General features: G+C 35.2%; 1 protein-coding gene across 2 annotated transcripts in view; it reads left to right on the top strand.

The window, feature by feature from the left end:
• The first annotated feature begins 460 nt into the window (after positions 1 to 460).
• Positions 461 to 13,332, top strand: part of nol10 (nucleolar protein 10) — a 30,857-nt gene continuing 17,985 nt past the window's right edge. The window contains exons 1-13 of one of the 2 annotated variants that reach the window (XM_042774480.1): positions 461 to 699; positions 2,238 to 2,382; positions 2,484 to 2,561; positions 2,882 to 2,919; positions 5,081 to 5,217; positions 6,016 to 6,081; positions 6,884 to 6,945; positions 7,036 to 7,120; positions 9,725 to 9,803; positions 9,907 to 10,056; positions 10,149 to 10,215; positions 11,890 to 11,942; positions 13,168 to 13,294. In XM_042774480.1, the coding sequence (XP_042630414.1) occupies positions 634 to 699; positions 2,238 to 2,382; positions 2,484 to 2,561; positions 2,882 to 2,919; positions 5,081 to 5,217; positions 6,016 to 6,081; positions 6,884 to 6,945; positions 7,036 to 7,120; positions 9,725 to 9,803; positions 9,907 to 10,056; positions 10,149 to 10,215; positions 11,890 to 11,942; positions 13,168 to 13,294 (1,153 nt within the window). In that variant the 5' untranslated portion in view covers positions 461 to 633. Of the gene's footprint in view, positions 700 to 1,760; positions 1,806 to 2,237; positions 2,383 to 2,483; positions 2,562 to 2,881; positions 2,920 to 5,080; positions 5,218 to 6,015; positions 6,082 to 6,883; positions 6,946 to 7,035; positions 7,121 to 9,724; positions 9,804 to 9,906; positions 10,057 to 10,148; positions 10,216 to 11,889; positions 11,943 to 13,167; positions 13,295 to 13,332 lie in introns of those variants that run through there. The other variant, XM_042774479.1, reaches the window with a different exon arrangement.

Genomic DNA, 13,332 nt, shown 5'->3' with positions numbered 1-13,332 from the left:
AAAAGGCGTTAAATAAGAGAGCTACAGCGCTTGCTGTAGTTTATTAATTTGGGCGTTAAATAAGAGAAAAGACAAAAAGTTCTTCGTCCTTCTGTTCAGTCTGTTAATAAATCTCGGGCTATTCTCGGACGCAACAATTTTCAAATGTATTCCGGTGGCCTTTAACTCTGTCCCGGTGCTCTCAATCAGGGACATTTGCATGCGCAATAAAGACTATACTCTCAAAAATATTATAACTTTAATTTCTAGGATTTAAATTCTCGAAACATTTCGAATTTATTCTCGAAATATTACGACTTTAATCTCGTAATCTTAGTTTGATAGTTTTTTAAAGTGGCACTAAAAACGCCGTCGTAAAATGTTAATGTTAGCAACAAAATTTTATTTAGCTATTTGTTTTTATTTAATCTTATCTCAGTACATGGGTAGTTGACGTGAGAGCTACAGCGCTTGCGTGTTTGCGAACACTAGGAACTATTGTCGCGGGATGTGTTTCCACACGGACTTCGTCCTTCGCCTCCTCACTTCCTGTTGTGCATCCACGTGGGTCTCGTGCTGATGCTAACAGTAGTGCTTCAACTTTTACATGAGTGTATGTGTTATGATTGAAAACTCTGTCTGATCGCTTTAGAGATGCAGGTGTCCAGCGTGAATAACGTGAAGATCTATAATCTGAGTCATGGGAAATCTCTTCCGGAGGTAAAACTCTTCTTCTGTTTGTGTTATTCTCAAAGAGTTAATTCAGTGAACGACAGGAAAGCTCGTAATCTAAAAATTCACTTGATTTGAGACACTAAAACACTAACCTTGTTGTACACATATTCATCTGTCATTTTCAGCTAGTGTTTTGATTGCTGTTAAGATGCACTTTGTTTTTCATGTAGTGTTCTGATTTTTTTTTCTATTTTATTTATTGTTATAAATGTGTTTATAGTGCAAATACTTCTGTTTTTTTTTGTTTTCACTTCACATAGCTAGTGTTTTGATTGCTGTTAAGATGCGAATACAGCAAATATTTCTTGGCTTTTGTTTCAACTTTGTGTGAATTAATTACCAAGTGCTTTAGATTTGTTTTATGTTGGTTTATTATGGGAATTTATTTGATTTTATTAGTGTGCTTTTTGTCAACTTTGTCTTTGGTTTTATTATGATGGGAATTCATTTGAAATTATGAATGTATAATGTTTCCTTGTGATTACATATAATATATAGTACATTCACTATACTTCCTATTATATATATATATATATATATATATATATATATGAATATAGATGTGTGTGTGTGTGTATGTATGTATGGTATGTATATATATATATATTTCATGTATGCATGTATATATGTATGTATGGACGCTCCTATGATTAGTATGTATATGTCCAGCACATGTATGTGTATGTATATATGCATGTGTTTATATGTATGTATATATATATGCATGTGTATATATGTAGTGTATAACTAGCCCAATATGTTTGTAGTAGGTTCCCCGATAAAAGTGCATATATGGCTATATATATATATAAGTGTTTTTGGCAGGGTTGCCTTGGTAAAATATACATTTTAGGGGCTATATATGCCATATTATATATATATGTATATGTATGTTATATGTATATATGTATACATATGTATATATGTATGTATGTATGTATGTATGTATGACCCACACAAACACAATCTGTTCCTCATTTTAATACATTAGTTGTAACCCGACAAGCTACACATTACTCCCTGTTTTCAAATGACAAATTTCGCCTGCTGTTGATCGAAAGAAGAGAGTCAGTGCATTACAGAATGATGTGGTAATGCCAACCTTTTGCCAATTCATATAATTTTTTCATTGTTCGCGGGTTTTAAAGCGCCCAATACCAATAACGTTTTTTAGCCCCTAAAACCAGTGAATATTACCAAGGAACCCTGCCAAAAACCTTTTTTTATCAACCCGGAACCAGTTTTTGAAATGTGGACTATATGTTTAGGAGAATCAATTTTTCTATGTTTTTTGTGTGAAAACCTGGCAACCCTTTTGTGAACGCACGTGCTGGAGATATACTACTAATCACAGGAGCGCCTATTACTGAGGAGATATATAGTAAAAACGCATTTTTTTTGCACTAGAGCGCCTTTACTGAGGAGATGCGCATAAAAATCGCATTTGATTTTTTGCACAGTCTTTTTCATTGTAAATATTGGCACAGCTTTCCACCCTCTCTCTTATACGCTCTCCTGTGAAGCATTGCCCGAGACGTCTGGTAATTTCTTCAATCGTATCTTTAACAGACATCCAGAAGAGGATTGAGCTGATTCAGGATTTCGAGATGCCCACAGTCTGCACCTCCATCCGAGTGTCACGCGACGGCCAGTTCATTTTAGCTGCAGGTCAGATACATACGCTGAATGTGCAGATTTAAACTTTGGGAACAGATAAATGATGCTGGACATTGCAATAATTTTAAAAATGCTTTTTTGAATGTTTTCAGGCACATACAAACCTAGAGTCCGATGCTATGATACTTACCAGTTGTCTCTGAAATTTGAGAGGTGCCTGGAGTCTGATGGTGAGTGTTATAATCGTTGTATAACACAAGTGAATATGATATCATCAGCCAGTCAGCATCCATGGTAGCATCTGTTTGATTAGCGCTAGTTCTAGTGGTATGAAGTCTAGGGTTTGGTTTGGGTGCTGTTGATGATCTCTGTAATAAAAGCCCAGTGCATTGCTTAATATTTAATCAGAGCGTCCACACACAAACAACCTGAGCTCTCATTAATGTCTTACTGATTACAGATAACACAGCAGATGATGGCTAAAGCTGCTGGTTGATGATGTAATTGAGGATGGTTTGTCACTTACCTCACGGTTTTATTCCCCTCACAGTGGTGACGTTTGACATCCTATCTGAGGACTACTCTAAGGTAAAACCCACACGGCCGTTATATGCATCTTTGTGTCTCTTTCTGTTTGTCTGCTGTTTTTGTTGTATGCTTGTATTACTTAGTCAAATTTAAGATAGTAATTTGGAAATATCTTAACGGGGTCATGACCTGAGTAATCAAAATTCCCTTGATCTTTTGACATATAAAAGGTTGTAGTACTATAAAAACGTCCTGTAAGTTTCAGAACTCAAAACCGTCATGTTAGTCTAAAAACAGCTTGTATTGAAGCCAATCTGCCAACAGGCGGAATGTGTCACTTTATGATGTCATAGTGTGGCTAAACCCCACCTCCACAGAAGGTCATCAACGCCTACTTCTACATCACTGTCTGTTTAGCTCCGCCCACCAATTCTACGACATTACCTGTTTAGCTCCGCCCACCGTTTCTAGGCACTGTCTGTTTAGCTCCGCCCACCAATTCTACGACATTACCTGTTTAGCTCCGCCTACCATTTCTACGCACTATTTAGCTCCACCCACCAATTCTACGGCACTACCTGTTTAGCTCCGCCCACCGTTTCTAGGCACTGTCTGTTTAGCTCCACCCACCAATTCTACGACATTACCTGTTTAGCTCCGCCCACCATTTCTAGGCACTGTCTGTTTAGCTCCACCCACTAATTCTACGGCACTACCTGTTTAGCTCCACCCACCATTTCTACGTCACTGTCTGTTTAGCTTCGCCCACCAATTCTATGGCATTACCTGTTTAGCTCCGCCCACCAATTTCTAGGCACTGGGGGGCCCTGTTTAGCTCCGCCCACCAATTCTACCCCATTACCTGTTTAGCTCCACCCACCAATTCTAGGCACTGTCAGTTTAGCTCCACCCACCGTTTCTAGGCACTGTCTGTTTAGCTCCACCCACTAATTTTACGGCATTACCTGTTTAGCTCCACCCACCAATTCTACGTCACTGTCTGTTTAGCTCCGCCCACCGATTCTACGGCATTACCTGTTTAGCTCCGCCCACCAATTCTACGGCATTACCTGTTTAGCTCCGCCCACCAATTCTACGGTATTACCTGTTTATCTCCGCCCACCGATTCTAGGCACTGTCAGTTTAGCTCCACCCACCGTTTCTAGGCACTGTCTGTTTAGCTCCACCCACTAATTTTACGGCATTACCTGTTTTTCTAGGCACTGTAATTCTACGGCACTACCTGTTTAGCTCCACCCACCATTTCTACGTCACTGTCTGTTTAGCTCCGCCCACCGATTCTACGGCATTACCTGTTTAGCTTCGCCCACCAATTCTATGGCATTACCTGTTAAGCTCCGCCCACCGATTCTATGTCACTGTCCACATTGTGGAAAACAAAACACCGCCTTCCTTCTAAACCCCAACATTAGGAAAGAGGGGATGAACTTTATTTTTAATAGACCGCGTCAGTAAGAACTTGGTCCTTTGTATGTACTGAGTATTTATGCGTTTTAACCTAAATCACAGCAGCGTCCATCTGTGAAGGCTGTAGGCTGTCAAACATACACAACTGTTAGCCAATCACAGCAGTGGGAGTTTACTTCTGAGTCTACAGTCCATCAAGCGTATTCAAACAGTACAAAATAATAAAGGCAGTTCATGACCCCTTTAAATGGAAAAAAAAGTCTTAAATATCATTTAAGAGGTTATTGGGGGACAGAATGCAGTGGTACATCTTAATGTGGTTATTAAAATTAAAATGGGGATTATTTAATTTAATAAATGTAAATACCAGCATGTTTCAAGTCCAAATGCTGTGCATTTGTGCCAAACCTATGATCTGCTTTTGATGATTTATGAGTGTTTACTTGATTGTGTTTATATTGTAATATGTTGTAGACAGTTGTAAGTGTGCATATTTCAGCTCTCTCAGCTTTTTTAATGTTAATTTTTGGTTATACAATAAACTGTATTAGCTATATTCATCTTATTTGTGCAGGTCTTAAGTCTTAACTTTGATTTTTAAAACTCAGCAGAGGCCTTGTCATCATGAGGTTTGAGATAGAGGTGGGACAAAATACTGAAATGGCAATATATTGTTGTCCTCCTCCGTGCGATACGAGATTCCCACCTCCTCGTTTGAGATTTGGTGTGTTGTGATGTGACTAGAAAAGCAAATAAAAAGTGATTTGTATGATTTTGTCTTTGTTTTTTATAGCTAGTGTTTCTGCATATAGACCGCTATGTGGAATTCCACTCTCAGCACGGCCATTACTACAAGACCCGCATCCCAAAGTTTGGCCGGGATTTTTCCTACCACTACCCTTCCTGTGATCTCTACTTCGTGGGTGCCAGGTAAGACGCCACGCTGAAAATCACCTGTACTCTACGTCTATTCACACCAAGAGCAAATATTTACTGCCTACTTCTGTCATTTCATCTATTATTGTCTTTGCTGTTCTTTCAAACTTTCTATTCATCACAGAATGCTTAATGTATCAGTTTCCACAAAAATGTTGTTTTCAACATTGATGATAATCAGAAATGCTTCTTGAGCAGCAAATCAGAATATTAGACTGATTTCTGAAGATCATGTGACACTGAAGACTGGAGTAATTTTGATGGATATGCATGTTTGCATATTAGGATTTGATTAAATGGTATAATTTATTTAAATTGCAATATATTTTTTTTGAATTGTGTTTATATTTCTCAGGATTAGTGTTTTTACTGTATTTTTAATCAAATAATAGCAGCCTAGAAGAGCAAAAGAGCATTAAACAAATCCTACTGACCCCAAACTTTTGAACAGTTGTGTAATATTTTATATCCGTTCATTTACGTAGCTGTGTAATAAGCTTACACATGATGTTAGAGTACATTAGTGCATTGAGATTTTTGTTGCATGGTGAGTTAAGGCAGATTTGCTTTGGACTGAGTGACGTCTGTTTTTCTGTCCATCTGACATTGACGCAAGTGAATGCCTGGAGCTTTTTCACTTCAGTCTCGGTGTGAATAGACCTTTCATCTGTGAGAGATAGACCCATCAGAGTTGGTGCTGATTGTATACACATACACTGTGCAAACCCTGTTAACTTTGTATGAGCTGTTTTGTTTTCTCAATGAAGTGCGTGTGTTGTGTTTACGCTGTAGCTCAGAGGTCTTCAGACTGAATCTTGAACAAGGCAGGTTCCTGAACTCCTTACAGACAGATGCAGCGTAAGTATCTCACCAGCACAGGGCGCTAGTTCACCGTTCGGTCTTTCTGGTCCCTCTCTCCTCTCTACTGACAAACCCACATCTGTGGTGGCTACACACACCTGCTGGTTGAACCGGTTTGTGTATACAGCCATGCAGTTAATTAAAGCACATTATCGCTGAGTTTCCTTTAGATAGCATGTAATGAAAAAGATAGCATTTGTTTAATTTAATCACATTTCTAGTGTACCAAATATAAACATCAAAACCTTAAAGATAATTGTATATTTTTAGTAGCTTATTTCCATTCCAAGCACTTTTCTGTTTGGAACATACATTTTTAAAATGAAAAATTTTACAGTCCAGTGTTATGATAGTTAACTCAAACTAAAGCCGAAAAAATGTTTTGTTACTTAAAATAAAATGAATCTTAACTGAAATAAAATATAAATACCCTTAAATTTATTTCATTTTTTTTATACTTGTCATGGGACCATTTCTCATTTTCATTATGTTTAACTACTAAAGCAGCTGAAAATTAAACTTAGACTAAGAGATAAAAGACAAATGCATGCAACAAAATTACAAAAGAAAATATTAAAACAAATAAACAAAATTAACAAACTATAATAGTATATCAGTTTTATTAAAATGCTGATGAAGTCTCAATTATGTGCTTATTAACACCATTATATAACAAGATGCATAAGAAAGGAATAGAAAATGCTGTTTGTAATATTTCGAGCTTGTTTGATTAGATGATACTACACTGATCACAATAGATTAGTTGTGTGTGAATTGTAAAGCTCTCATGTCTTCACAGAGAAATCAACGTGTGTGACATCAACCCTGTTCATCAGTTATTTGCTGCGGGGACATTAGAGGTTGGTGTTTAACTCCGTCGTGTAGGACTGGTGTTTGTGTTCGTGTGCTCTGTGTGTTAATGTGTGTGTGTGTGTGTGTGTGTGTGTGAAGGCAGAGTGGACTGCTGGGACCCTCGTGTCCGGAGTCGAGTGGCTGTTTTGGACTGCGCTCTCAGCAGCATCACTGACGGGACGGAGTAAGTTTACATGCATCTCTGTTATACTCTTATACGGCTTAAAGAAATAATTCTCCATTCATCCAAGAATCAATAACCTGTCATTTTTTTACTCACCAATTTGTGTTTTATTATTCATAAGACTTTCTTTATTTTCCATTAACACATAAGAAATGTTCAGCTCTTTCCCTGTGTGATGAAAATTAAACAAGATTTTTTGGAAGTTTCAGACTTTTTGTCCTTCAAAGCTATCGGTAACACTTTATTGTAGGGTCTCTTAACTAGTTGCTTATTAGCATGCATCTTACTAGAATATTAGCTATTTATAAGTACTAATTAAGCACAAATTAATGCATTATTCTATATGACTTTATTCTATTCAAAGCTATCCCCAATACCTAAACTTCAATCCTTATTATTAATAAGCAGAAAAATTAGGAATGAGGGGGAAAACAAGTTGTAGTTAATAGTGAATTAGTGTTCCCTGTTCTAAAGTGTTACCGGGTTATGATGTGATATTGAGGATTGATATTGATGTTAATGTTTATATTATGTTTTTGTTTTTAGTGGATTGGTTTAACCCTGTAAAGCTGGACAGAAAAAATCTAATTTTTAGAAATTGAACAATTGATTAAACCTTTAGACAAAATCGTAAAAAAAAAAAATAAATAATTAGTTTAAACATGAGCAAACAATGAACAATACATTTATTACAGTGTTTAGTCATCTTTGTTAATGTTAGTTAATTGTTAGTTCATGTTATAAATGTTAACAAGCACAACTTTTGATTTTAATAATGCGTTAATAAGTGTTGAAATTAACATGGGCTAAGATGAATAAATGCTGTAGAAGTGTTGTTCATGCTTAGTTCATGTTAGCTAAAGTAGGTAACTAATGTTAACTAATGAACCTTATTGTAAAGTGTTACCAAAAATATATAAAGTTTGCATATGTTTTTGTTGAGTATCATATTTGAGCTTTTTGGCTCATATAGTATGATCTATATCAAAGAAAACTAGACGGATCAGTTTTATTCAGAGGCTCAAACTGAGCAAAAATATGAAATTTGATGCAAATGTTGATATTTATATGGGCAAAAACTTAAAAGCAAGATGAAATTCTGATGCTTGTGATGTAAATCAGGGAGCTTTTTATAACAGTACAGCAGACACTGACATTAAATTATTTAAATATCAGTCATCGCTCTATATCTCCAATAATATGTCTTAGTAAGATGAGATTTAGATGCAGTATAATGATGATTGAGTGATGAACAAACAAACCTGATGATCTGGGGGGGGGGGGGGGGGGGGGGGGGGGGGGGGGTTAGTCTCTTCTGCTCCCCAAACCTGCATTTATTTGATCTAAATATAGTAAAAAAATATATATATACAGTACAGGTCAAAAGTTTGGAAACATTACTATTTTTAATGTTTTTGAAAGAAGTTTCTTCTGCTCATCAAGCCTGCATTTATTTGATCAAAAATACAGAAAAAAATGTAATATTGTGATATATTATTACAATTTAAAATAATTGTTTTTAAATTTATTATACTTTAAATTATCATTTATTTCTGTGATGCAAAGCTGTTTTTTTTTTATTTTTGTGATATGATCCTTTAGAAATCATTCTAATATGATGATTCATTATCAAAGCTTGGAAACAGTTCTGCTGCTTAATATTTTTTCAGAACGTGATACTTTTTTAGGATATTTTTGATGAATAAAAAGTAAAAAAAAAAAAAAGAAGCTATGTTTTTAAAATATAAATATTTTGTAATAACAATACACACTACTGGTCAGTAATTTGGGGTCAGTAATTTTTTTTTTTTTCTTTCTTTTTTTTAAATAAAATCAATACTTTTATTCAGCAAGGATGTGTTAAATTGATAAAAAGTGATAGTAAAGAAAAAATCTTATTAGAATATATATTATTAGAATTTTTTTTTTTATTTTGGAATAAATGCAGTTTTTTTTAACCTCTTTTTCATCAAATATATTAGACAGCAGAACTGTTTCCAACACTCATAATAAATCAGAATATTAGAATGATTTCTAAATGATCATGTGATAGACTGGATGTTACGGTAATAGTCATAAATGTGACACTGAAGAGATAATAGTCATAAATGTGACAAGGAATAAATTATTTTTTAAAAGTATATTCAAATAGAAAAACTATTATTTTAAGTTGTAATAATATTTCACAATATTACTGTTTTATTCTGTATTTTTGATCAAATAAATGCAGGCTTGATGAGCAGAAGAGACTTCTTTCAAAAACATTAAAATTAGTAATGTTTCCAAACTTTTGACCTGTAATGTGTGTGTGTTATATATATATATATATATATATATATATATATATAATATATATATATATATATATATATATATATATATATATATATATATATATATATATATATATATATAAAAACAGTAATGTTGTGAAATATTACTTTAAATTAAAAGAAGTGTTTTCTGTTGGAATATATTTTAAAATGTGATGTATACTGTGATCCAAAGCTGGATTCTCAGCATCATTACTCTCGTCTAATACTGTTATCAGTCAAATAGCATGAGGAATAACCTCATCCTTCTGTGCTTTTCTCCTGTCTGAAGGGTGGAAGGTCTGCCGTCCGTCAGCGCACTGAAGTTTAATGGCTCTCTGGGCATGGCGGTGGGCACCAGCACTGGACAGGTCAAGTTTTGTGTCTCAGTTTAAAATCAGTAAACTCTTCAGATTTACGCTGCTGAATGACTAGCAGTGCTCGTTTTGACTTTAAGTTGCGATGTGTCCTCAGGTTCTCGTGTATGATCTTCGTTCTTCACGTCCTCTGCTGGTTAAAGATCATTACTATGGGCTGCCCATCAAGTCCCTTCACTTCCACGACCAGCTGGACCTGGTGCTCTCCGCCGACTCCAAAATCATCAAGATGTGGAACAAAGACAACGTAAGACCGGCTTTTATATCCAGACGTCCAGCAATGAACCTTCAGAGGAAAAGCATCAAATTCATAACCTTTTTTTAATCTCTTAATTTCAGGGAAAAGTATTTTCCTCCATCGAACCGCAGGCCAACATCAACGATGTGTGTCTCTACCCCGGCTCCGGTTAGTTCACACAAATAGAACTGAAGTTTAACCACAAGAAGATACGAGTTCATTTCTAACTGACCCCTTGAAATCCAAATTGGCTGTTCGTGGCATACATACTGAAAGATGCCAACATAAACTTTGTAGCATATTTAGAAACGATAATCCTCCTCTTACTGGAAAGCAGACCGAAATGATTGATCTCATGTTGCTCGCAGGGCAGGAATATATATATATATATTTTTAGGATGTGACTGTCTCTTATAATAGCAAATTGCAAGTCATGTTTTGGCAGCATATCTTAAGCGAAACACTAAAAACCCCTTTAAAACAAAAGACTAATATAATATTCATTTTATTATGTAATATCCACCCTCTTTGCAACACAGAAGTAAGCTGTATTCTGTGAATGTGCCAGACTTCTGATTATAGCTTTAGGTAAATAATTAGAAGAATAACGAAATGCAGTAAACTGTGTGTTCATAATTATGACAATACATTAAAATAACATAAGAAATGCCAGTCTGCAGAATCATCAGCATGACAAGCTAAAATGGAAGAGAATGACACAGAAAGCTCGGAGTTAGCAGGTGAAATAATTATTATATTATAGCATTTTTTTAAAGGATTGAAGATGATTTGATTTGTCAAATTGTTTTTAAAAATCAAAGTTTGCACTTATGTAAGTGGTTATGTGCAGTCAGCCAGTTATTATCCAATTCAAGAGTCCTTTGAAAAATCCAGCGTTGAAAATAATCAGAAATGTTTCTTGAGCAGCAAATCAGAATGTGACGCTGAAGACTGGAGGAATGATGCTGAAAATACAGCTTTGCATTTCAAAATATCTTACAATAGCAAAATGGTTATTTTAAATTATAATAATTCCATAGTATTGCTTATTTTACTGTATTTAAAAAAAAATCCAATTAACATCATTCAAAAACATTAAAAATCATGCCAACCCCAAACTTTTGAATAGTAGTGTAAATTCTATTAATCCTCATTCATTTTTATTGCTATTTTCCATGTCAGAAATAACTAAGTATTTATAAAATAGAAAAAAAAACATAAATGCATGTATAAAAATGGTTTTAATTATACAATTAAACTTCTTAGAGTGCTACGATAACACCTGTACAAATCTTTTATTTTAATATCTCAGACCATTTTATAAAATTTTCAGCTCTTAATGAAATTTGTAAAAGTCGATGTCAACTTTATTCATATAGCACCTTTAGAAACAACAACTGTTCAAAAACAGTCAAAAAAAAAAACAAATACTACATAACAGGTGACACAAACATAAAATCAGTAACTACACGAGTCAGTGTGAATCAATGACTAAATGCAGTAGATGTTGAGATACTGCAATAGAATTCTTTTAATTCAAATGACAAGACTTTTTAAATGTGTTTTTTATAAAACAAATGCAGCCTTGGTGAACGTGAAAGACTTAACAGACCCAAATCTTGCCAACCTCAAGCTTTTGAATGGTATAGTGACCAGAAGTGGTTTATTGTTCATTGAGCTTCGTTTATGAGGAGTACATTATATTTACACAGCTTGAACGTCACCCATTGGGAGAGCGTGACTCACTCTGTATACCTCAGCTGACTCGCTGCATACGGGGGTTTTATGTCCCATCAGTGGTGTGTTTGTTTTCTGATTGCTGTTCTGTGACTCAATTTACAGGTATGCTCTTCACTGCCAATGAAGATCCCAAGATGAACACCTTTTACATCCCTGTAAGTACCAGATGGCCTGCTGCAAAAATCAGCCGATGCTTTGAGCATTTTGTTCCTCGTTTCTTGACAAGTCATGACTCACCTGTGTACGCCTTGTTCCCCCAACTACACCTTTTCCTGTCTTTCTCAGTAAAGGCAAGACCTCCAGTGCTTTTACAGTGTTTATAGTTAACAAGGCAATGGTAGTTAAGGGCGGCTGAAACATTTCTGAGAAACTACGTACTGATCCAGACCTGCACATGATATGACTCTGTGTGTTTGGCAATAAGAGAGCGTTTACTGTGTGTGTGTTACTGTGTTTTTTTTTTTTTTTTTTTTTTTTTTTTTGTTTGAGGTGAGTACACGCACACACACACACACACACACACACGTGCGCGAGTGATCAAACAAAACACGGTTCAGTGAACCCCGTAAAGAAAAGTCCTGGTCACATTTCACAACAATCTCAAAAGAAGAAAACATTAAATTATACTTTGCGAAATGAAGGCCTGTTTTAAGAACCATTAGGATTTTTGCGATATTTTCATCTCATTGAAACAAAAATGTTATCACAATATGTTTTCCATTATGATTTGCTATTGATATTTATCAGTGTTCATAACACAAGGGTCACGGGAAAGGATATGCGTCCCACATGTTTGTAAGAGCTCAGGAATGAATGTAAACCACTCTTAATTAAGGCTGTCATGAAAACATTTCTTCCAAATTATGTGTTTTCTGTTTTATTTTTTTCCTGGATTCAGTGTTTCAGGATTTAAAAAACACGTATTCATCAAAAATGGTGTCTTAACTAAATTTCCTATTCAGTTATCATTTAAAATACAATCAAATAAAAATGACAGAATGAATGAAACTTTAACATTTTCATTATTTAAAATGTAATCAAATAACATTTAATCTCCTGATTAATTAATAATGAGATTCGATGGTTTGTAGTGAAGAGCTTTGAGGTTTTTTTTATTTTATTTTTTATTTAAATCAGCTTATATTGGCAGTTACAAGAGATATTGCCATTATATATAATTTTTTCACATTAAATGGCAGTGAGCTTGATTGTCATGAAGATGTCACAATGCAGTCTTAATGGCCCATAAATATAGTCTTTTTGATAATATAGACTTCTTTCTGTTCATTTCTCTGTGACGTCTGACCAGTTATCACCACAGTTTTAATGAGATGCATCCTTGTTTCGAGTATCTGTTGGTGATCTTCCTCTGTCTTCCAGGCTCTCGGTCCGGCTCCACACTGGTGCTCCTTCCTGGATAACCTGACAGAGGAGCTCGAGGAGAACCCAGAGAGCACCATCTATGACGACTACAAGTTTGTCACCCGCAAAGACCTGGAGAACCTGGGTAAGTCCGTCTCTTCCTGACGGAAATCATTGAATTCT

This window comes from Cyprinus carpio, chromosome A17 (genome assembly GCF_018340385.1).
Source record: "Cyprinus carpio isolate SPL01 chromosome A17, ASM1834038v1, whole genome shotgun sequence".
NCBI lineage: Eukaryota > Metazoa > Chordata > Actinopteri > Cypriniformes > Cyprinidae > Cyprinus > Cyprinus carpio.
Note: the sequence above shows the minus strand (reverse complement) of the source record. Positions and strands in the feature narration are given on the sequence as shown.